The sequence below is a fragment of the Prionailurus bengalensis genome, chromosome B4, assembly GCF_016509475.1.
Source record: "Prionailurus bengalensis isolate Pbe53 chromosome B4, Fcat_Pben_1.1_paternal_pri, whole genome shotgun sequence".
Lineage (NCBI taxonomy): Eukaryota > Metazoa > Chordata > Mammalia > Carnivora > Felidae > Prionailurus > Prionailurus bengalensis.
Genome location: NC_057358.1, coordinates 6,904,619 through 6,929,569, shown reverse-complemented (window position 1 = coordinate 6,929,569; position 24,951 = coordinate 6,904,619). Strand labels below are relative to the sequence as shown.

At 45.3% G+C, this 24,951-nt stretch overlaps 1 protein-coding gene across 1 annotated transcript in view; it reads right to left on the bottom strand.

Annotated features, from left to right (window-relative positions):
- Positions 1-4,199: 4,199 nt before the first annotated feature.
- ITIH2 (inter-alpha-trypsin inhibitor heavy chain 2) overlaps positions 4,200-24,951 on the bottom strand; it is a 38,310-nt gene continuing 17,558 nt past the window's right edge. The window contains exons 10-21 of the mRNA XM_043561581.1: positions 23,463-23,631; positions 22,754-22,879; positions 20,832-21,013; positions 19,210-19,395; positions 18,689-18,828; positions 16,299-16,468; positions 14,029-14,166; positions 9,124-9,237; positions 8,587-8,785; positions 7,640-7,812; positions 6,170-6,281; positions 4,200-4,474 (exon numbers count right to left, since the gene is read on the bottom strand). Coding sequence (XP_043417516.1) covers positions 4,327-4,474; positions 6,170-6,281; positions 7,640-7,812; positions 8,587-8,785; positions 9,124-9,237; positions 14,029-14,166; positions 16,299-16,468; positions 18,689-18,828; positions 19,210-19,395; positions 20,832-21,013; positions 22,754-22,879; positions 23,463-23,631 — 1,857 coding nt within the window. The 3' untranslated portion in view covers positions 4,200-4,326. The remainder of the gene's footprint in view (positions 4,475-6,169; positions 6,282-7,639; positions 7,813-8,586; positions 8,786-9,123; positions 9,238-14,028; positions 14,167-16,298; positions 16,469-18,688; positions 18,829-19,209; positions 19,396-20,831; positions 21,014-22,753; positions 22,880-23,462; positions 23,632-24,951) is intronic.

The following is a 24,951-nucleotide window of genomic DNA, read 5'->3' as shown; positions in this document are numbered from 1 at the left end:
GTTCATTTTTTAATGGGGTTGTTCATTCTCTTATTGTTGGGTTTAAAGAGTTCCTTGTGTATTTTGGATGATAGTTCTTCATCAGGTACGTCTTTTGCCAATATTGTCTCCCGGAGCATGGCTTGTCTTCTCATCTTTTATTTTTATTTTTTATTTTCACTTAAAATTTTGTTTTAATGCTTATTTACTTTTGAGAGAGAGAGAGAGTGGGGGGGGGGGGCAGAGAGAAGGAGATCCAGAATCCGAAGCAGGTTCCAGGCTCCAAGCTGTCAGCACAGAGCCCGACGTGGGACTTGAACTCACGGATCGCGTGATCGTGACCCATGCCGAAGTCAGATACTTAACCGACTGAGCCACCCAGGCGCCCCTGTCTTCTCATTTTTTAGATAGCTGTTTTTCATCATTTTGCTTGAGGTCCTATCAAATTATTGGTAATCGTGTCTTGGGAAGTCAAATTCCCTGAGTTTTCATTGGGAATGCCACTGACTCCTACTGCCTTCCTTTCTGCCTTTCCTTGCCTACTTCTGCCTGTCTGTTTTTCCTGTCATACTTGAGTAAATTCATTGAACAAACATTTACTGAGTTCTCCGGTAGGTAAGCCGTCGCAGTATGTGCTGTAGATTTAAATGTGAGAAGCAAGCATAGACCCAAGATGTGTGTTGTCTAGGAATTGACAGTGGTCAGAGAACTGATACTCAAACGAAATGATTGGCCAAAAAAGAGACACTTGACCATCTGGGACAGCTACTTAACAATCCACCTTAACTTTGCTGGGCCTCGGTAAGAGACCATGAACTGATAATCAGGATACACCTCGGTGCCTACTTTGCCAAAGGAGAACCACAGGATTAGAATATGAATCGGCCTTGATTGATAAGTTGGTTATTGGCTTGACTGAAATGCTCTCAGAAATATTAAGCCGCTAATACAATTAAAAGGAAGCATCCTTGATTTTTCTTTCTTTTACATAGATATTCCAGAGAAAGTCACCAGCGTAGACTTGGCCGGTGTGAAGAAGTGTTAAGAACAGTAACACTAAATTCTTACGGCATTTTTATGTATTCAGCACGCATAAGCATTATTTAAGCATTTTTATGTATTCGGGCAGCCAGATAACTTTTACTCTGATCTCACTGGGTCTTTGAAGCGACTTTTCTCTCTTTCAATTGGGATAAGGCTGAAGAGAAAAATGCCACCTTTTATGGTATTAAGCGATCCTTTAAAGCATGTTGAATGGTTTGCATAAGGTCTCACACCAGTAGATACTAAAATAACTCCTGATTCGTGCTTCATTTTTACTACACATCAAGACAATCTTTAATTTCCTTTTTTTAATTATTATTTATTTGGAATAGGTAAGTCTTTTCTTTTTTCTTCAAGCATGGGCTCCCATTTCCCTGACAGTAAGGTATATGTTTGCTTGGTTTAAGGGAAACCATTCGGATTGGTATTCATGAAAAGCTTTGAAGATAGGCTACAGGAGTCCTGAAGATGATTGGAAGATAGGGGCCCTGCGACACCCCAGCTGAGATTTACGGTGACGACCTACTCCGCTCTACAGAATTACGTTCTGATCAATCCCTAGTGGGTTGCAGAATGCTCCAAAGAATAAGCAAGCGTAATACAGGTAACTGTCAGGTTGTTTTCCTTTATTGCTGAGAGCACAATACTTTCAGAAACTAATCAAGAGGTAAACAGTGGAAGAATCTCTTCCTTTCCACTGATCCCTAGTAATTTGGTTCCTTCCTTTGAAATTCAAAATGGAGTATCCATTTGTAACTCAAAATTAATTATATAGAGAAGGCATATTTCTGGTCTCAATGGGGGCGCGTGGACAGCATTAATACAATTTTAGTTGCCTTATTCAAAACGCCAGCTATTAATAAAAGTTTTGATAATTGAATAACATGGATTTGACTTTAAATCTAGTTTTACAGAACTGTGTTGTTCAACATCCTGCATATAAATATACAGCCTAAGATCTTCACTGTTATTTTTAGAACTACAGAGCACATGTAAAATACTAGGAATCAAACTAAACATAGATCTAAAGATAGTAGTTTTAAAGTCTAAATTCTTGCCAAGTAGCAGAGTTAAGTGTAAGAACCTACTTTTGAAGTTTGTGTTACATATTAGCATTTTAAGATCAGTATTTTTGAAGTAGAAAACGGAAAACCTGGAGTAGACTTTTAATGTACCATAGGTACCACAGATAAAACTAAAAGGCAGTGCCATTTACCTCTTCGGCACTGAGGTTACCTATGGATTCTAGAAATATCACATTTCCTTACTATTTTACAATTAGACCAAAAGACAAAAACTTGATTTTGTAAATACAGGTTGAGTGTGTAAAAAGAGGCAGTTTTGTGTACTTTCTAAAGTAAAAATAACTTTTACCAAATTATGGAGAGAAAGCTTCATAAAAATGGACCTGTAGGGGTGCCTGGGTGGCTCTGTCAGTTAAACGTCCGACTTCAGCTCAGGTCATGATCTTGCGGTTCGTGGGTTCGAGCCCCGCGTCGGGCTCTGTGCTGACAGCTGGGAACCTGAAGCCTGCTCCAGATTCTGTGTCTCCCTCTCTCTCTCTCTGCCTATCCCCTGCTTGTTGTCTGTCTCTGTCTCTCTCTCAAAAATGAAACATTAAAAAAAAATTTTTAATGGACCTTTAAACAGTTTTTAAGTGCAATTTTACCACTTTGACCTTTGAAAATATATCCTAATTCTAGAAATTGATTTTTAAAGGGAAGTTATAAACAAAGGAAAGTACAGACTTACAACAAACCAGATTTACACCAAATCACCCAAAGCCACTATATTAATGCAGACATAATGAAGTCCGATTTGTTGTGTATTGATTCTGCCTTATAAATGTCATCAGCCTTTTGTGAGGACATAGCTTGCTAGTTAATTTATTTCAAAATGCAGTCTAATCATATAAGATTTAAAATTACTCTCAGGAATTGCTTAAATACAAACAAAAGGTATATAAGGAATACTCAGGAAGCCTCTGTGTTCAAGATCATTGAATCTGTGTGAAACGTGTTGCCACATAGGGGTGACTTCCAGAGAATTTGGACCTATGATTGTCTCAGAATTCATAGTAACATTAACACTAAGTGAAGTTAGCCGTGTGAGGTAACATCCTGAGCGATTTTAAATATGCAAAGAATTTGGGAACAACAAAATCTCCGAGGTGACCTTAGAATGCCATCAGGGAAGCAGGACTGTTACGAGAGATCGTAATTTAATAAGCAGACACCTACCCATTTGTATCATATCTTATCTGGAGGATAGCTTTGAGAACAGAAACAGGTTAGTGAACTAAGGCCTTGTGATGGTTTATTATAGGTGTCAACTTGGCCGGGCCATGGGGTACCCACAGAGTTAGTCAGACACAATCTGGGGTGTTTCTATGAAGCTGGTTTTGGATGAAATTTACATTTAAGTCATAGCCTGAGTAAAACAGGTGGGCTTCCCTAAGTGGGCCTCATCCAACCAGTTGAAGGCCTGAGTACGACAAAAAGGATGACACCCCCCCCCCCCCCCCCCCCCCGCCCCGTAAGAGGGAATTCTCTAGCTGCCTGCCTTTGGATTTCATCGGCAACATGGATTTTTCCTGCCTAATGGCCTTCAAACAAAAACCGGCTTCCCCCAGATCTCCTGCCCCATCAGTCAGCCCATCCTGCAGGTTTGAAACTACCATCCTTTATAATGATGTGAACAAATTATTGTATAAATCACCCCCCCCATATATATATATATATGCATAGTTGTGTTTCTCTAGAGCACCCTGACTTACACAGTCTGCACGGACTAAAAAGGATCTCTGAGGCCAACACTGTGGAGGAAATGTTGGCCAACCACACTGGGCCATCGCAGGGACCGTGGCAAGCCTATCCCAGCAACTGGTGACGGCTTTTGCCGCCACAAAACAATCAAGATCAAGCAACTTACCCTGTTCTTGCTTGACGTTCGCCAAATAACCTTCTCATAATTGAACATCCCACGTACCTGATAGCATCAAAATATACTCAGCCTACAGGGCTGAAGACCAGACCCTCGAGAATAATGAAATCATCACAGCAAATGCCAAGTTGAGGGCTCCGTCTGGATGCCAGCGCGAGTGGCCAAAGCAGCTTTTCCTTTGCATGACCCTGATTAACGCGTCTTAACATCTGAAAACTCGACAAAATCCTGAATCTTCTTTGCAAAGTATTTATTTTCTTCGGCTGTATTAACAGGTTTTCTAAACCACCATGACATCTGGTTACTGGAAGGGGGCAGGGAAGGGCCATATATACGTATCATTCCCAAAGCCACACATCTTTAAGGCCTTTGGAGAAAGCTATAAAGCTGAGGCACAAAGTAATCCTTGTAATGTCCGTCGATGAAACCTTTCCCGCTGTTATGCACGAACCAACAGGAAACCTCTGTTCCGAACACTCGATCTGTTCGATAGTCCTTCTGTAGGCCTCTGCGGGGAAAATGGTGAGTATGGTTACACTTGGCCAGCTTGCGTATCTGCAAAGCTTCTTTGCTGTTCATCATGCCCCTCCTGGTGCCGTATCTGCTCACGCCCACCTGCCCCCACTCCCCAAGCTGTACAGAACATTCTCTCGAGCTTGGTGTTGGAAGGACAGAGAACAAACACTGCATCCTTAGATAATTCAGATAACCCTTTGGAGACTGACCAATATGTAGACTTTTCCAGCACGGGAAAGTTAACGTCCCAGTGGAAAGAAAGCGGGAACCAAATGCTGAGCCGCTGTGGGTTCACCTCACACGTCCCCTGCTGAATGAATCTTCACTGTGAGGGTGAGTGTTCTGTCTAAGGGTGATGCCAGCTGTTTCTGAGAAATCCACGCTCCCACTTACAGGACAAAGAAGCCGATGATTTAAAAAGCTGTGTGGCCTATTGTCACTAGTGAGCTTTAAAATACGGATGAAAGCGCATGACCCCGTCCACCCCGAAGCCCCCGTCAACTCAGTCTCAGTTATGTATTTTGAGGTGCTTCCAACAGATGAACTGGAGGCCCGACAGTTGCCTTTGTCATTAGAGTATAGCAGGTGTGCGTTTACCAACCTAGATAACTTATTTTACTCTTATTACTGTGCTCGCCATTTCCTTATCAAACATGCTCACCGACGCCCACAGGTCACTCACTGGTCTCCAGTGAGCCGAACCTCACCAAGAGCGCATCATTTTACTTCAAAAATCTATTTTTGTGGTGGTATGTATGGCTTAATTATTACTGCAGTGTCATCACTTACTGATGTGGAAGCCAAAGACATTTGCGGGCAAAGAAAGTCATTTCTTATAAAGCAACGTTGATTGCTTTGTAAAAAAAATAATAAAAAAGGCCAAAAAAATCCACAAAAAAACCTGCTTTAAAATGATATCAGTCACAGGGGAGACTGCTGTAAAGGACTGGGAGAAATTTAAAAGATTGAGAAGAATGTAAACACTCACGATGCTTTCCAAGTATAGAATCCTCACTTTGAACAAAGCATGCAGAGATGGTTTGTGTCAGAAAAGCTACACAAAAATGCATTTGGTAGATTCATACTCAAGAAGAAGGCTGCAGTTTTATATAAAATTATACATTCAGGGACTCCTGGGAGGCTCAGTTGGTTGAGCATCCGACTCTTGGTTTTGGCTCAGGTCATCATCCCAGGGTCGTGGGATTGAGCCCTGCATTGAGCTCTGCACGGAGCAGGGAGTCTGCTTAAGATTTTCTCTCTCCCTCCGTCCCTCTCCCCTACTCAGGTTCTCTCTGTATCTCAAAAAAAAAAAAAAAAAAAGAAAAGAAAAATAAAAAATATATATATTCTCTAGCACTGTGGTTCACAGGCACTTGTATGATTTCCTTCTTTGATCAGCTTTTTCAGTAAGCCAACTGGTGACCATAGGGCTTGTAATGCAGAGGATGAGACCAATGGCTTCATTTCTCTTGGCATTTTATGGCACCTCCTTATCTACCTGGTCCCCATTTGCAGTTAGGCTGGCGTCCCTGCAGCGGCCTTAGACAGATGTCATGTGTGTTTCTCCCTGATGAACTGTTAAGTCGGACATAAGTAACGCTTGAAATAGCTTTTCTTGCTTCGCTCATTTCTGTTCTAACCCCGGTAGGAGCGCTCTGGGTCGCTGCTATATGCATCCAAGGCCTACCTGGTGACAGTCAACCTGTGTCCCTTCACTTCCATGCTCGCCTCTGGCTTCTCGGGGTCCTTCCCTGGTCGCTCATTGAAGATCCGGATCTTTGGCTCATGCATGAACTGGCCTAGTGACACAAAGTCCAGACTGATTTACGTGGAATCCACGGGCAAACAAAAACAACAGCCTCATCATCATTGGATCCAAACTGCACTTTGGTCTCCCTCTAGAATTTCTGGGGCCGAAAGACATACCAAGAGGGAAAGGGCAGAGCGATGGGAGGGATGGGTCCTTCCCAAGAGGGAAGGCTGCTCACCCCACGGTCACTTTACACACGAGGCTGACCCACTGGACAAGAAGTGGAGTGGAACGCCCTGTGGCTAGGGGTGCGGGTGAGCACCTGTGAGCACCGCTCAGATCGTAGAAACGAGGTTTGTGATGTCATAGTCACATGCTTCAACCGAACTGTTCCTTAGAAGGTTGGGGTGCCTGGGTGGCTCAGTTTGGTTAAGCCAACTGATTTCAGCTCATGTCATGATCTCATGGTTTGTAAGATCAAGCCCTGCATCAGGCTTTGCGCTGATAACACGGGGCCTGCTTGTGATTCTCTCTCTCCCTCTCTCTCTGTCCCTCCCCAGCTCACACACGTGCTCTCTCAAAATAAAAAGACATTAAAAAAAAAATTCACCTCTCTTCAGTTACAAAAAAAAAAATCTTCAATGTATAATTTAAAAATTGAAAACATTTCTCTAACTTTCCCAGTTAGTGATGATGAAATCCCGGGTCTGGGATTACCCGCACCAGCAAATGGTCTTGGCTGTAGCACAACCCAGTCACCCTGCCCTGCAACGTAGGGTTGTATTAATCGTGTTTGTTACTTTCTGTATATTATGATTTGACATCTTAAAACCCTGACCGGCTGGGAGAGACTGCCCCCTCCCTACCCAATTCTGAAAGACAGCAAAGGACTCAGACAGGAGCATGCCTGCCGCGTGCAAGCTAACCACCCAGAGCTAGACCTCCGCTAGCTGGCCTGCACAGCCCAGATGGAATCATTCCAGGCCCAGGTGCCAGGTAAGTGGAGACCACCCTGGACCCCAAAGCCCACCTACATTACTCAAGCTAGCCAGCCCAGAACTCCCCTCCTCTGTCTTATCTTTGCACAGAAACACCATAGAGGCTCTGGCCTTGCCCTGCGCGTTAGCTCCCTGATGAGAACTTGGCCTTCCTCTGCGGCCCTGCGAGGCGAGCCCTGCCTCTCGTTTCCAGGGGGAGACCGTGAGCGATGGTAAACGTTTCCATCGATGGCATCGGCCCCTTTGCGTCCTCGCTCAGTCACCTCTACAAATCAAGCCCTGGGCACAGAGTATGGCTGCAACCCGTCTTTTGAGTCCACGCCTGTCACTGTCCGAGTTCCAACCTCCAAAGTTGCTCGAGACCAAGAGGGGGCCCCCCACTTTGCCTGATGGTCGATGGACACCATACCTATTAGTCCATGTGCTTTAGGTGAAAACTTGTTTGTGGGGGGAATGTAGATCCCCAGAAAGTCTACGTTGATCGGATGCTTCTTCCAAACCCGGTGGAGTAAAACAGAGAAGGACAGGTCTTTATTCAGGGTGATGGTCACAGTTTGCTCTTTCTTCACAGAGACGAGCACCCTGGTGTGAAAGCCAAAATGGAGTCAACATTTCTAGAACATCTGTTCAGGACGTCATTCCTCCCACCCCGGACACGAGCTGGCCACCCCTCCCTGGACAATCTCACTAGTGGTCTAAGTCCGTCACAACGTTTTTGCCACAGAATGTTGTTTTCACTCCCGGCTCTGGGATTCTGTCAATTTATATGTTTGTATAAAAACAATTAGCAGGGGGGTGCCTGGGAGGCTCAGTTGGTTGAGCATCCAACTCTTGATTTTGGCTCAGGTCATGATCCCAGTGGGGTGAGATCAAGCCCTGCGTTGGACTCCCCACTGAGCGTGGAGCCTGCTTAAGATTCTCTCTCTCTCTCTCTCTCTCTCTCTCTCTCTCTCTCTCTGCCCTCCTCCTGCTCATGCTCTCTCTAAAATTAAAATTAAAACAATTAACAGATAATAATGGGAAAATATTACTCCTAAGATACAATCATTGTGTTTCTGGGCACAGTCTGACACGGAGCCGGCCGTGGAGTTTTGATGGATTCATTCACTTTTCTGACACATATTTACTGCGTAACTATGACATGCCTGGCCGTAGGCTGGCACTGAGACACGCAGTGATCAAAAGATGTGGACCCTGTTGCCAGGAATGGGGGAGTAGGTAACAAAAGCCTTTCTGAAGCGCGCGTCTTCATATTTAAAATGACAATGTTAAGTTCTAGTTTATATCACGGATCTCTGGATTTATGTACGTAGTCGTGTGGAGGGCGGGGCTGAATCCGGACGTGACAACACTTGCCTCTGATTAATGACGCGAGCAGTGTCCGACCAGGACAGGATGGACGTACGGGAGCCCCGGCTCAGGGTGATGGTCTCGGTGCTGATTTCTATTTTCATGTCTTCACTTTGGAAGTAAAACCCCAGTTTTCCGAAATAGGTTCTGAGTTTTTCATTCTTGGGCTTCTTGGCACCAGTGAGCTGCCCATTGACCAAAATCCCTATGGAAAAACACATGTTTGTTTGGTTTTTTTCCCCCTCCGTGAGCCATTTCGCTTCAGGATTTGACATTTCTTCCTATGCAACGCTCACCTTATTACCATGTGTGACGGCAGTTTAAATCAATTATATTACAGTAAGATCTGCCAGTTTACACTCAGGTTTTTGGCGATTGTAGTTCACTTAGGCATATATTTATAATTTATTTCTCACTAATTATCAGGGTTTACCAAGTACGGGACTTCGATTCAGTTAAGAAAGAAAGAAATCCCAGGTAGCGACAGTGAAGCATGGTAATGATCTCATTGTTTCGTTCGGATGTGGTATGTTTTTATTTTACCTAATTCTGGATCAGAAACAAGGTTGAGGATTTTTCCTGGTGCCGAGTCAATATTGAAACAAACATTCTTTTCATTTCTCGGTAGGTAAATGATGAAGTGTGGGTCGTTTTCAACTGGAAAATAAACAGAGAAAATGAGATCAAACAAAATCATAGAAAGGAAGATGACTTTGAGCAGGACTTTATTCCTGAACATCTTTAATTTAACAGGAACAAATATTTACGGTGCTTCTACTATTTGCTGGGTTCTGTTCTAGGCACTGGGGGCCCAGTGGTCCAGACCCACTGTCCCTTCCCCATGGAGCCTCTCAGAGTTTTAAGTGATTGTACAAATATGGTGTATACTTGTTCTGAAGCTATCAGGCCAGAGATAAAAAAAAAAAAAACGAAACAAGAAACACACAAAGCATGAGAAACACACACATACACACTATATATACATGTATACGTATATATATATAACATGCATATACACCATACATATGTATACTATGTATGTGTATATACACACAGTGAGTGTTGTTTTAAGTAACCATATGCAGTACATAAAAATAAAGGAGACAATATTATTTGTCGGCATACAGATTGATATTAATCAATTCTACGAGCAATGAAGCATGATGCTACTCTCAAGAAAGAAGTCCGTTGTTACTGGACAACTTATTCTGGCCGATCTTTCTTATTTGTTTGTTTGTTTGTTTAATCATTCAGCAAATATTTGGCGAGGAAGAAAAAAAAAAAAAGCAAACTATGACCAAAGCACTGAATTAGGCATTGTTTGGTGTAGCTATAAACAAATCATGGTCTTGTCTACAATACCTCCAAGAAAGGCACAACTTCATGAAAGAGTCACCAGGATTCTCTCATTGACCAAAGTCCACTTAGGCTCCCCCGACTCTTTCAACGACGCCTCAACTTTTGGACTCACATACATGTCTGTCTCTGCATTGTCGTTTTTTAGCAGGAATCTTACTACATTAGTTTAGCTAGAATCCCCGTCCTCCATAATGATCACCCTTGATATCTAACCAGGTTTCTCATCCCCCACCACCCTCCAGGTGATGTCTGATCACCTGGCCACCTTCCACAAGATTCCTATTTGGCTGGTTTGGTCGGAATCCCCTTTACTCCTGATGTTTCCTCTTGGTGATTTTCCACCCACCGCCCCCACCCTGTTTTTGTCTACAAACTCCCACTTTCCCATGCCGTACTTGGAGCTGAGCCCAATCTTTCCCGCCTAACTAGACCCCATTGCGGGGGTCCTCGCACCCATCACGACAGCCCCCCGCCCTTGAATAAAGTCTTCCTGACCATGCGCACTCTAACAAATGTCACGAATAATTTTTTTCTTTAACGGGTTTTCTTTCACAGAGACAGACACAACCACTGAGGTAAGAGAGAATAAAACAAAAGGCACGAAAATGGCACAAGCCCAGTGGTCTGGGGGTAAAGATGAAAGGGTGACGAACCCCACCTGGCTAGACGAACCCCAAGGGCCTTGCGAAGGAGTTCGCACCAAGCCTTGAAGATAGGAGAGGAGGGGAAGGAAAAAAGACATAGGAGACAGATTTTGTTCTGAGTGCACAGAATGAGGCCCAGCCGGGAGGTATAACAGTTGATGATTTGTGTACAAGTGACTACAGGGATGGGTTCTTGAAAATGTAGAAAAAGATAAGACTAGAAATGGGGGTCATAGAGACGGAAGAATGGACCTGTAAGTTGGGGAGCCTTTCGAAGTTTTTGAGAGTAAATGTGGCAAAGATTTGATTTTAGGGATATAACACGTCACAGTATATAAATTAAGTATTGAGAAGCGGACAAAGGAAAGTCAGCTGGCAGCTAATGTGGCAGCAGGCCGGGCGAGGGACGGTAAATTCACGAACTCCAATGGGAAATGGGACCCGCACGGGAGGGAGAGTCCGGGGATGCGTGGCAGCGTCCACAGTATCTGGTAACGGAGTGAGCCGTAAGAACTGCAGTGGTTGTGTTTTCCAGAATAAAACTGGAACGGCGGCCTTCCATCCACCGAGGGGTTGCTGTTTTCTAGACGTGCTCGCAAAGTCCTTTGCAAAACATTAACTCAACTGATTTTCCCTGTAGCCTTGCAGGGGACAGGTGACCTGCCCCGAGGTCACATTACAGAGTCAGTAAGTGGCAGAGCGAGGACCAAAGGGCAAGCCCGTTCTCCCACGCACTGGGATATGCTCGTTCGTTCTCAAGTGTGTGACTTGGGACATGAGATGGAAGAGAAACCAATTCAGGACACGAATACAATCTTGTATTTCTTTGCACCCCCCCCCCCCACCAGGCTCCTGCTCCGTGATCAATAAATACTTGGTTAATCGATTTGGTGCTGAGCAGGGCACTAGAGGGCATCATCAAAACACAGAACAAAGGCTCTCGACTCCCTTTCTTCAATTAAGCAAAAATCATTTTATCACGATAGCCTCTTCCTTTACACAAATCCGGTGTTTTGAAATGTCTTCTGAAGGGAATTGCTTTTGTTGAAGATAATGATTGATTTTGCCAGAGCCCACGAATCCCGCTAATCAGACCTTCTGGTGATGACCGCGCATCAGAGCCGCCATCCTGAGTTGCCAGAATCTAGACGGCAGACACGAGGCGTCGTATTTAGGCTGGTCCCAGGACTCCCACGACTGAGTTCACAGAGTCCTGACGACCTAGGGTTTACGAACTCCTGCTGGGAACCAGGGGCCGAGTCCATAGTAACCACCGCGTAGTTTTTTCCTCATCGCCATTTTACAGGCGGGCTCACTGAGACCCAGAGAGGTTTCGGAGTCTGGCGCACGGTCCCGTGGGCCGAGTGTGACCCCAGACCCGGTCCCCTCTCCTGCCTCATCCAGCAGCCCGTGAACTCAGAGGTAGCCCTGCATTCTAACTGGAACGGACATTGAAAACTAAGTTAGCTTTAACTCTACACGTTTCGACAGAAGCTTTGTTTTGCGAAGCAGCAGTGGAAGAGGCTCACGCCCCTGTCAGTGCCCTTGTCCCTCGCTCTGAGAGCCACCCAGCCCCGTCCCCACGTGGATGCATTGTAAAATTGCCACCACTGGCTGGAAGTCCAACGCGGGGTCCTTCGTTGAGCTCCGTCGTTGGACACGCTCAGGTGGGAGAGCGGAGGGGCCACTCTACGAAGCATTGCCACCCATGGAAGGCTGAAGAAGCAAATCCCTCCTGGCCCGCAAGTAACAATTTTAGAGACAAGCCAGAGGGGAGAGCTGCGCTCGCTTTAAAAATTGATTTGAGAGGCGCCTGGGTGGCTCAGTCGGTTAAGCGTCCGACTTCGGCTCAGGTCATGATCTCCCGGCTCGTGGGTTCGAGCCCTGCGTGGGGCTCTGTGCTAACAGCTCAGAGCCTGGACCCTGCTTCGGATTCTGCGTCTCCCTCTCTCCCTGCCCCATCCCTGCTCAAGCTCTGTCTCTCTCCCTGTCAAAAATAAACAAACGTTAAAAAAAATTTTTTTTAAATGAATAAACGTTTAAAAAAATTTTTTAAGTCGATTTGAAGTCCTCACTACGTTTTCTCTGTTATATAATGCAGTGCTTGGTGGATGGCGGGTATACAGTCTGGAGAAATCGGTTCTGATGGTCAGAAATGTTCTTGCTGGAAAAGTCTGCATGCCCGGCAGTCCCAAAAAGCTGCACGCTTCTGGAAACATCAGGAGTTACTGAAATTTCTTTTTTTTTTTTTTTTAATTTTTTTTTTTCAACGTTTATTTATTTTTTTGGGGACAGAGAGAGACAGAGCATGAACGGGGGAGGGGCAGAGAGAGAGGGAGACACAGAATCGGAAGCAGGCTCCAGGCTCCGAGCCATCAGCCCAGAGCCCGACGTGGGGCTCGAACTCACGGACCGCGAGATCGTGACCTGGCTGAAGTCGGACGCTCAACCGACTGCGCCACCCAGGCGCCCCAGGAGTTACTGAAATTTCAAACAACCCGAATCAAGCTCATACTTCCAACAGGGAGAGGGACGCGCTCGCTCCCCCTGAATGGTGAGATGTGCTCCTTTCTAATAAGAAAGAAAGGAAAGTAGAGCTCACACAGGCTTTTGACGCGGGGCCCACTAATCGCTAGACGGCTGTCACCTCGCTCCAGGAAAGGTGGCCATACTGGACCAGGAAGGGGAGAGGAGACGCTCTCCCCTGGCCCCCAGAAGCTCCTGCCTCTCTCTCACTGGTTGGGAAAGGATGCTGGGGAGGCTGACGACAAGGAGAGACAGGAATCTGTACAAGGAAGCAGCTGCCAGAACTGTCGCACAAGGAAGCAGTCTTCCCTTGGATGATCCCACCTGCCACCGGTACCTCCCAGGGAAATCATTTGTGGAAAGGGTTTTTAGGACTGAGCTAAACGAGGATTTTTCAAATGCGCTATTGAAAACAAACAAACAGATAAACAACCCCACAAAATAGCATGTGGCTGTGCAGGAAACAACATTAAAGTGGTTTTCTTTTAATTTAAAAAAAAAATGCTCACTTATTTTTGAGAGAGAGAGACAGAGAGAGAGAGAGAGAGAGTGAGTGCAAGCTAGGTTGGGGTGAGGGTTAGGAGCAGAGAGAGAGAGGGAGACCCAGAATCTGAGGCAGGCTCCAGGCTCCGAGCTGTCAGCACAGAGCCCCACGTGGGGCTCGAACTCGTGAACCGCGAGATCGTGACCTGAGCCGAAGTTGGACGCTTAACCGACTGGGCCATCCAGGTGCCCCCATTAAAGTATTTTTTATCGTAAAATGTATAGCTTCTAATATTTTAATAATAACATTTGTTTTCTGGCTAGCCCTTGACGACGGGTTCACATGTAGTCGACAGCCTAGCTGTGTAAGGACGCTCCACGGGACTGGGATCCCACCGGGAGCCAGGACGTGGAAGTGGGGTTGACCGTCTCTTACCTCTCATCACATGTGGAGGAGGAGTTGCCTCGAGGACCTGAGCCCCCAGCACAGGCATCGGGATCACTGGCGTTGGGGAAGGGTTGACCCAAGATGGGACTGAACTCGGAGCGACTTTGCTGCCGTAATACAGGGCACCTGCGTAGAACAAGCCGGATGCATTAGTTTCTCGGGCTTACTTTTCCATAGAGATTCCTTACGACTTCAAGAATCTGTTTTATGTAGACCCCAGAGATTCTCAGCTAAGCTTTTCTCCCGTTAATTTGATCCCAGAATTTTCTCGTTTCCAGCTCCTCCTGTCTTTATGCCGTGTGGGCCTGCTATAGGGTTCTCTGCAGAACCTGGGGCTGTGGGAACTGCCCCATAGAGTCTGGAGGAGGGCCCCGCGTCTTCAGCATAGGTCAGGGGGATGACGTCTGGGCCAGCCCCTGGTGAAGTTCAGGGTGACAGTCGGCCTCAGCCTGGATCTGTCTCCTCACCAAACAGCAGTCTAAACAATTTGGTTTCTCCACCAACTAGTTCCCCTACTGGTTACCAAAAATTCATTTTGCTCTCTGATATATAGGCAGTCCTCCTGTCTTTGAGACACAAATGGCAGTCCGCCTAAGCATTTTATCTAGGTGATACAGAATCACTTACAAATGCCCATGTGTCTAGGGCGAGCTTCCCCCTAGATAAATTTAGCTGTGGGGCCCCAGGCTCTTGTAACGGGGTTGTCAGAAATAAAAGTTCCAGGACGGCTGGGTGGCTCAGTCAGTTAAGCATCTGACTCCCGATTTCGGCTCAGGTCACGATCTCACAGTTCGTGAGTTCGAGCCCCACGTCGAGCCCTGCGCGGATAGCACGGAGGCCACTTGGGATTCTCTCTCTCTGCCCCTCCCCAACTCTTGCTCTCTCTCTTTCAAATTAAATACATAAACTTAAAAAAAAATAAGTAAGAGTTCCTTGAACTCTGGACCACTGTGATAAAGCTGGTGTGACAATCGCTGTGAAAAGTTCATTCCATTCCTATCTACTTACCTATGTCCATAAGACTTATCAGGACTTAGGCCTATACAAATGCTTTTTAAAGATTTCATTTTTAAGTAATCTCTACACTCAACATGGGGCTCAAACTCACAACCCCAAAAACCAAGAGTCACATGCTCCACTAACTCAGCTAGCCAGGCGTACCTAAAAACTTTTTTTAAAGTAGAACTGACCCTGAATCTGATCTCTTTCAATCTATTAATAGTGTTTATCCATAAATACTTGAGAAAACAGCCACATTTTTTTTCCTCATGAAGAGATGATTTCTAAGACAATTTGACTAATGGATATCAAACTTCACAATATAGGCATATCGTTTTGACCAGTTTTCTACTTGTAGTAGTTGTCATAAAGCTCAATCTAGAAGAAAACTGTGAACACTCAGAATCGTATAGTTTCACAAGCAATTGAAAAAAATCTAAATCTGTAAACACTTTTTCTTGCAGCAGAGCAGAAGGATCAGTAAAAACTTTCTGGCATAACAATATGTTACACTGAGACGTAATCCTACCAGGAAAGTAGACTGGAAATACAAGCTCAACTAGAAAAAAAGAACAATATGGACTTCCCAATAATTAAAATAGAATTTGTTCATGTATTATTTATTTATTTGTGTGTGTGTGTGTGTGTGTGTGTGTGTGACAGAGAGAGAGAGAGAGAGAGAGAGAGAGAGAGAGAGAGAGAGAAGCCCAAGCAGGCTCCTTGCTGTCAGCACGGAGACCGATGCAGGGCTCGAACTCCTGAACCATGAGATCATGACCTGGGCCGAAATCACGAGTCGGACGCTTAACCGACTGAGCCACCCAGGCGCCCCGTTCATGTATGTTTTTAATGGATGATGGAGAGCACCAAGCTAGTTATTGCAATTCACTGGAAACACCTACAACTGTGATGCAACAGTTTTATTTGAAAAGTCCAATAGTTACAGTGTGCCCCAAATTAAACTCATTGCAACCATTTAAGCACGGCGGAAAACGGCGCCGTGTTCATTTAAACCGTGCGTGCAGGGGCACGGGGGTCTTCAACATTCCTTTGGGAACTAAGGGAGCAAAAATATTCGAGGGCCAAAGCGATAAGCTATCCCCAAGGAAACGGACAGAAGAGCTGGGACACACGGCGACACAGGCCTGGGAGCCAGAGGTGGGCCGCGGGGGGAGATGGGCAGAGGCCGGAGAACCCCGACTCGGGGTGAGGAAGCCAGCCCGTCCCGTTTGTCCACCCCCACCGAGGGCAACACCGACCTGAGCAGCAGGAATGATCTTGCGGGGGGGAGTCCGCCAGCATACGCTCATCCCCTGCCTCGTTCTCAATCACCATGGCGGTGAGCGGGGTCACCATGTGATGTTCCAGAGACATCTGCAGGATTGTTTTTGTGATTTTCCTTTTGGCAGCTGCTGTGGGAGCCAGGCTTCTGTATTTAGGAAATAGACCCATTTGAGAACATGAGGGCTGAGTTAAGATTCCACCACCCCTCCAACCCCCTTCCCGCCCTGACCCTCCCCCACTTCTGGGCTCGACCAGGACCCTCGGACCACACGGCAAAATAGGACTAACTGGCTCCATGAAGCTAGTATCGTATTTAGCCATGCCGTCCTAAGGACTTGCTTTTTTCTTAGTAGACTTTATTTTTCAGAACAGTTTGGGGTTCACAACAAAATCAAGGCGAAAGTACAGAGACTTCCCATACTCTCCCTGTGCCCGCAGACCACAGCGTCCCCCACTATCAACATCCGCCACCAGAGCGGCGTATTTGTTACAACTGATGAACCGACATGGACACACCGTCATCGCCCAAAGTCCACGGTTTACATTACGGTGCATTCTTGGTGGTGGAAATTCTATTGGCTTGGACGCACGTATAACGACATGTATTCACCAATGTAGTATCATACAGAACACTTTCACTGCCCTAAGAATCTCCTGCGTTCTGTCTGGTCATCCTTCCTGCCCCCCCAGTCCCTGGCAAACTGCTGATTTGTTTTACAGGGATTGTTTTTTATGGTTTTTTGTTTTTTAAATCAATATTTAACTTCAGCAATTTGCTGCATATCTGTAGTTTTGCTGTGAATGCACCCAGGATGCTTCTGGGAAGGGGCAGGGATATTTGTTGCTCACTTCAAACCCCATGTCTGTTGTTTTTTTTTTGTTTGTTTGTTTTTTAATTTTTTTTCAACGTTTTTATTTATTTTTGGGACAGAGAGAGACAGAGCATGAACGGGGGAGGGGCAGAGAGAGAGGGAGACACAGAATCGGAAACAGGCTCCAGGCTCGGAGCCATCAGCCCAGAGCCTGACGCGGGGCTCGAACTCATGGACCGTGAGATCGTGACCTGGCTGAAGTCGGACGCTCAACCGACTGCGCCACCCAGGCGCCCCTGTTTTGTAATCCTACAGACATCACAGATTTTCTCTGCGAATACAGTCATACAACTGTATTTCATTTCTTCCCAACCTAATTCAGGTGACTCTGTTCCAGCTTCCTGGGAATCTGATCTAATATGTGGAATTGGTCTCAGGAATCATAATTCTCCTATTCAGCACCTGCATGTCATTCTGATGCACGTGGTCAAAGAACTAAACATTACTGAAAAGTGTCATTTTTACAGGCACCTGGATGGCTCAGTCGGGTAAGCGTCTGACTTCGGCTCAGGTCATGATCTCACGGTTCGTGAGTTCGAGCCCCATGTCAGGCTCTGTGCTGACAGCTCAGAGCCTGGAGCCTGCTTCGGATTCTGTGCTTCCCTCCCTCTCTGCTCCTCCCTGCTCGGACTCTGTGTCTCTCCCCGCCTCTCTCTCTCTCAAAAATAAATAAGCATTAAAAAAATTAAAAATAAAAGAAGTGTAGTTTTTATATTGCAGAGTTTAAGTGCAGGTCAGCTAAGAAGCCAGAGATGAAATACATAAGCATTACATCACCCATCCTTATGTGATACGATAATCATAAATTTCTCTTTGTTTCTTTTTATAATTTTTTTAAGCTTCATTTACTTCTGTAATCTCTATGCCCAACGTGGGGCTCGAACTCACAACCCCGAGATCAAGAGTCGTGTGCTCTTCCGACTGAGCCAGCCAGGAGCCCCGTAAATATCTCTTTGGGCAATAAACGGTTTTCAAAAGTGAATGCAAATGAGCTACCGATACTCCCAGCAACACGGATGGACCTCACAGATACCATGTTGGACGAAAGAAGCCAGAAATGGACGAATACAGATTGTGCCATAATATGAAATTTCGTCCCAGGAAACTAATTGATGGTGACAGTGATACCCACCGCAGGTGGGGTGGGTGTTCGGTGGGAAGGAGAACGGGGACCCTTCACTGAGGATAGAAGTGTTCTCTAATGATCCGGGTGGTGATTATGTGGGTGATACACACAAGAATTTATCAAACTGTAGTCTTAAAATTCATGCACCTCACACGCTTTATGTATGTTATACCTCAATACAAAAGACTAAAAGAGTGAACTCAGCTTTACCTAAAGTGCTCGGAAAGCAGTGAAAATCGGCAATGCAAATCCTGAATTAACTTGCTGCCTTTCTGGGCCCCACATCCCTTTTGTACGACACTCCAGACATTCAAGGCAAACGTCTCACTTCTGTGAACCCCTGTTACGCACACACTTTTCTTCTTACCGCTCGGCCAGAAGTTGGTTGATTGTCAGATAGGCCCACAATTTCTTGGTGAAATCGGGATCTGCGTGTTTGTCTTTTGATAGAAATTCCTCCAGGTCGTCCATTTCGGCCAGAGTTTCCAAGACTAATTCCGTGTTAGCCTGGATGATGGAAGATTCCGTTGAAAAACATCCGGGGGACAGGGCTATAGTTAATCAGCCCGCATTTTTCGTACCTCCTGTGCATGAATCAGGGCACGACGTAACCTCAAGGGGAAGGCAGAATAATTCGGAAGAATGCAAAAGCGGGAAGTACGTGCATACATCCAAGGTTTGGGATTGGCTTTGGGATGCAAAGGTAAGGACTTGCAGAACGGTTTGGGGACAATGGCATAGATATTCGCACGCCTTCCCTTGCGGTTATTATCGTTGCTTTTATTCCAGATTCTTGGAATGCCAAATAGCAGCCTGTTAATATACAAGATGGACTGTATCGAGGGCACCGATTAGTATTTTTAGAAATAAGCAGATAAACAGAAGTACCGCGGTTGCCGTTATGATGCTTTGTAACTGCTCGGCTTTTTCAGGGTCAAATTTTCCTGCCACCACAATCTCTGAGCCTCCGAAATAGTTGTGGAAACTGTTCTGAGTGACATCCGATACTGACGTGTGGGGGTAGTTGAACTGGACGTTGCGGAGCAATGGGGTGGAGACCTGGTTGTAGAATTTCTACAATTCATGCAGAACAAAGAAATCGTTATTTTCCTACCACTTCCCAGGTCTAAAGCACTTTTCTCTGCGATTCCCCGAAATGCTTAGCTGGTGTCTCTTAATTTACTCTCACGGGATTTCTGTGGAAAGCCACAGGACGAGGAAAACTCACAATTATCAGATGAATTGATATGGAGAAAGAAAAAAATTGTTAAGACCATTACCCTTGACTTACGGCCCAGCACTTTTCCCCCCTTTTATAACCAGGATAAAAAGCTCATAAATACTTGTAATAAGAAAAGTCAGCTGGGTTGAAATTGCCCCTTATGCCTTTCCTGTCCCCAACTTTCAATTAAAAAAAAATTTTTTCCCCGTTCATGCTGTCTCTCTCTGTCTCAAAAATAAATAAACATTAAAAAAAAAATAAATGAATAAATAAAAAAAAAAAGAAACAATCTTAAAATTAAAAAAAAAAAAAAAAAAAGGGGGCGCCTGGGTGGCGCCGTCAGTTAAGCGTCCGACTTCAGCCAGGTCACGATCTCGCGGTCCGGGAGTTCGAGCCCCGCGTCAGGCTCTGGGCTGATGGCTCGGAGCCTGGAGCCTGTTTCCGATTCTGTGTCTCCCTCTCTCTCTGCCCCTCCCCCGTTCATGCTCTGTCTCTCTCTGTCCCAAAAATAAATAAAAACGTTGAAAAAAAAATTTTTAAAAAAAAATTTTTTTTTTAACATCTATTTATTTTTGAGAGACAGAGTACAAGCAGGAAAGGGGCAGAGAGAGAGGGAGACACAGAATTGGACATGGGCCCCAGGCTCTGAGCTGACAGCCCAGAGCCTGATGTGGGGCTCGAACTCGTGAACCATGAGATCAGAACCTGAGCCAGACTCAGACGCTTAACAGACTGAGCCACCCAGGCACCCCTCCTGTCACCAACTTTAAATATGGTGCCTGCCATTGCCACATGGTACCTGGTACTGACAGAGGGTGGGGTAAAGACATCTTTTTTCTTGTCCATTTAGGCGAGGTAAACAAGTAACTCATCTCCTTTACATTTAAGGAAACCTCCAGGCTGTAGTTTGATCTGTGTTGCATCACAAAAAGTTGCCACCGAGATGCCAATGTACTTTAAAGGGGAAACAATGGCCATGAAGACAAGGACAGTTGTTTAGCAGGACTGGAGAGCCCAGAAGCATTGATAATGCCTTGGGAGAACTGCTCAGGAAGTCGGGAAGCGTGTGCCCGGCCCCTTCCTGCCTCCCGCCTCGCTATCCGTGTAGATAGACGTGCAGTGTGGGCTGCGTGAGGAAGCAATCGAACACTTCCTGATTCTTGCGGCTGAACGAAGCTGAAGTAATGACAGTTTGGGCTTAAATTTGGCTGCTGTCTTTTAGACATCAGCTCCTGCTACTTGAATGACTTTGGGTGAAGGAGGACAAAAGAAAGAGAAAAAATGTTACTTTGAGTTGGGCAGAGGTGTCCTGATTTCCATAGATCCTTTGAGCAATCCCACGGTTTTCATTGGACAGTCTCTTCAAAAAATCATAGTCAACATCAAATCCTATCCCCAAACTGAACAAGGAGATATTGTCTCGTATGTTCTGCTTCACGTTTTTCTGGATTTTTGACAATTTCAGTTCACCTAAAGTTGATGATGACAGAAAGGAAAGAATGAGGGGGCCACGTTATAATGATTTTGAAAGAAAATCATGGGGACAGAAAATTTCTGTCAAATTAAATATTCTTTTAAAGTTTATCCTTTTTTGAGAGACAGAAAGAGAGCATGAGTGGGGGAAGAGGGAGACACTGAATTCAAAGTAGGCTCCAGGCTCTGAGCTCTCAGCACAGAGCCCAACCCAGGGCTCGAACTTACAAACTGTGAGATCATGACCTGAGCTGAAGTCAGATGCTTAACCGACTGAGCCACTCGGGAGACCCAAGTTTTTGTCAAATTAAAAATGCACTTAACCTTTTGACCCAGCGACTCAGTTCTAGGAATTTTTCTTACGGCTGCACTCACACAAATGGAAACAAAGTGTGGGCAACCATAGAATAGCAACGTATTGAAAACAAAAACAAAGGTACACGAGTAAAGGAGATCCGTCAGATGATGATACAGTCAGATGATGATACCCTCAAACTGTGAGATACTAAGCAGTTTATTAGAAAGAGCGAGGCAACTTTTTATGTGTTTATATTGAATGATCTCAAAGACACATTTGTAAAGGGGAAAAAACAATGTAAACATTGGCATACGTAGGATGTATTTGCAGATACGCATGCATGTATGTGTGTATATATATTGACATATACGTGTGTATATGTGTATATGTAGTCTACAGATATGCACGAAATATCTCTGGAAAGATATGCAAGAAACTGGTAACCAAAGGCTTTCTCCAGGGACAGGAACTGGATGGTTAAGGTACAGAAATGAGGAACAGACTTAATTTTTTACTGTTTCCTTTTCTTCCAGATGATTTTATTCTCAAATTGAATTTCTTTCCTTTTTTTTTGAAGATTTTAGTTTTTTAAAGCAATCTCTGCACCCAACGTGGGGCTTGAACTCACTACCCTGAGATCAAGAGTTGCATGCTCCACGGACCGAGCCGGCCAGGCGCCCCTCAGATTGAATTTTAAAAGTAATTTGATCTGAGAAGGAGGAAATACTGAACCTACAACAAATGCTACGTAATGACTCCCGTTCTCGTCTCAGTATTGGTAAAATGGTTGCTTTCCGTCTTTCTAGGACTCTGGCTGCCATTGTCCTGACTGGCCACTCAACTTCCTTCCATGGAGCTGCATCAGTCACAAGCCTTGTCTACACGGCAGGCTGCAACACAATCTAGCATGCACCCTTAGTTGTATTTGTTAGCACAGGGACACAACTAAAGCAGATCAAGATAACAACAGCGCATGATAGAAGCCAGGAGATGATGGGCCATTTTGTGGAAAAGATGTCGATGTGCAGGATGTATCAGAAAGAAGCAATTTCCCCAGTTGCCATGAGTAATTGGCGGACTGTGGAGAACAAGAACATACGTTACTGCGGACTCCAGAGGTGCGCTGCAGACTCGGGGGACAGAGACTCATCACACACACCTTAAGTATGCGACAGCATGCTATGCCAATTCACATTCAAGTGTCCCCCACGTTGTGCAGGTGAAGCCTGAGCTTTAAGAGCATCACCAGAAAATATCTGGGACTGGGTTTCAGCAGGGTGAACGCTTCAGGGTCAAAAGAAGCCTCCTTTTAGAAAGCATGGCGTTAGAATGGTTTAGAAACTCGGGCAAGTGCCATGAGATTTCCCATTTTAAGCCAATCACGTTCCCGAGAAACAAGAGCGAAATAGCTGTCACTAGGAAATTGACGAGCTACTTGCCTACTGTTGGGTCGCCATCAGAAACCAAAATGATCAGAGAGACGGATTCAGGGTCCAGCAATCCCAAATTATTGGCTTCATTCAAAATAAAGATGGCCCGCAGCAAGGCTTCATTGATATTTGTTCCTGTTAGAGTAACATGATGTGCAGTTACGTTAGGTACTCTTTCTTTGCATGAAAACAATCACATCCCGGGTTCAGGTTCGTCTGTCTTGCGACTACCCCTACGTAATTTAGTCAGCACCCAAATCCTTCACTTACTTTCCAAGGGACACAAAGTTTCCCCGGGCTGGTCAAGATACCCCAGTGGAGTAAAATATTCACTTTGTAGCAAACTATTCCCGTAAAGATGAATTAGTCCTTTCAAAGCACCCCTCCGTCACTTTGTTATGCACCAAATTGAAGGTACCTAAATCTCCCTTGCTGACATGCTGGGACACTGGTCTGTGGACAGTTGCCTTTGATGCTATGACCGTAACAAGGCTGCTGAGAATTCTGGACTGGAATGGTTACAAAGTTGTGTGGGATGGGTATGCCCTGTACCTTCACACGGACTTAGTATTCATCCTGTAATAATACGTGTAACATTTAAGGCAGGCCGTGGTGGGCGGGGCAAAGACCGCTGTGAGAGGAAAGGATGCGTCCCAAGTGAATGAAGTTTTGAACCCTATGAAAGTTTCTCAGTGGGCTCTAGGTTAAAGTCACTCGCCTCCACTAGGTTGGATTTTTTCAATGTACTTCTTGGCATCTGCAGTCTGTGATTTAGTAGCTGAGACCAAATCGTGTCTCCAGGTCCGAACATTGTGGTTGAAGTCAACTACCGAGAACTTATCTTCAGCTCTCAGGTCATCCAATATGGTCTTCATGGCTTCCACTGTCTGTTTCAGAAAGGAACGGAGAAGGGTCTCGTCACAGAAGCTTGAAACCCAAGAAGAAAGGAGGAAGACCATGAAGTCATCCTAGTCATATTTCAAGTACCAACTCAAGCTGTAATCCTTCAGAAAACCTCTTGAATCCCCCCCAGTCAACACCGACTCGTCTCTCACTTATCCCCAGCATGTATTGTCTGCATTTGTGATGCTTAAACTTTTACTGGTTTCTTTTGTTAGGCACAACCATTTTGATTAGGCTCCCTTTTTAGTTAAGAATCACAAAGTTCAGGTGCCCTCTTAGGAGTGCCTGGAAATCAAATGTATTTTCCAAGCCCAGCCACCCACCCTCCCTCTTCAGTTACCATTTCCAAATTTTCTCTTCCTATCCTCTTGCAAACCCACTCCATTCAGATTTTCACCTTTATCACTCCATTAATAGTGCCCCCATCAAGGGGCGCCTGGGTGGCTCCGTCAGTTGAGCGTCTGACTCTCGGTTTCCGCCCAGGTCCTGATCTCACGGTTCATGAGTTTGAGCCCTGCGTCGTGCTCTGAACTGAAAGCACGGAGCCTACTTACAGTTCTCTCTCTCCCTCTCTCTCTGCCCCTCCCTCGCTCGCCCTATTTCTCTCAAAATAAATAAATAAACAACAACAAAAAATTGCCCTCATCAAGATCACAGTGACTTTCAGGTTGCCAAATCCAATGGACTATTCATCCTTTTCATGAGATTCAGTCTACGAGCATCATTTGAACCAAATGATCACACCATCTTCCTTCCTCTGACTTCCTCATTATCTTCCAAAACCTCAGACTCTCTTGGTTTTCTCTTCCTCTCATTGGTTGCCTTTCCTTAATCTTCTTTGCCAGTTCCTCCTCCTCTCCCCAAATTCTAGCTATGGGAATATTCTAGGGTTCGCTCTCGGGTTTCTTCTCCATCTACACTTACTTCTCAGCCAGTCCCATTGCTGCAAATACCTTGCACATACTAGTAAGTCCTGGTTGTACATCTCGATCTTTCATGTTTTTCAAAATAAAAATTTTTAATGTTTATTCTATTTTTGAGAAAGAGAGGGGGGTGGGGAACAGAGAGAAAGGGAGACACAGAATCCAAAGCAGGCTCCAGGCTCTGAGCTGTCAGCACAGAGACCAATGCGGGGCTTGAACTCACAAACTGTGAGATCATGACCTAAGCTGAAGTCAGATGCTTAACCAACTGAGCCACCCAGGCGCCCCAGTCAATTTCTCATGTTTGAAACCCAGACCTGCATAGCCAATAGCATCATGGACACATCTGCTCGGATGCTTAACAGACGTCTCAAACTTCAC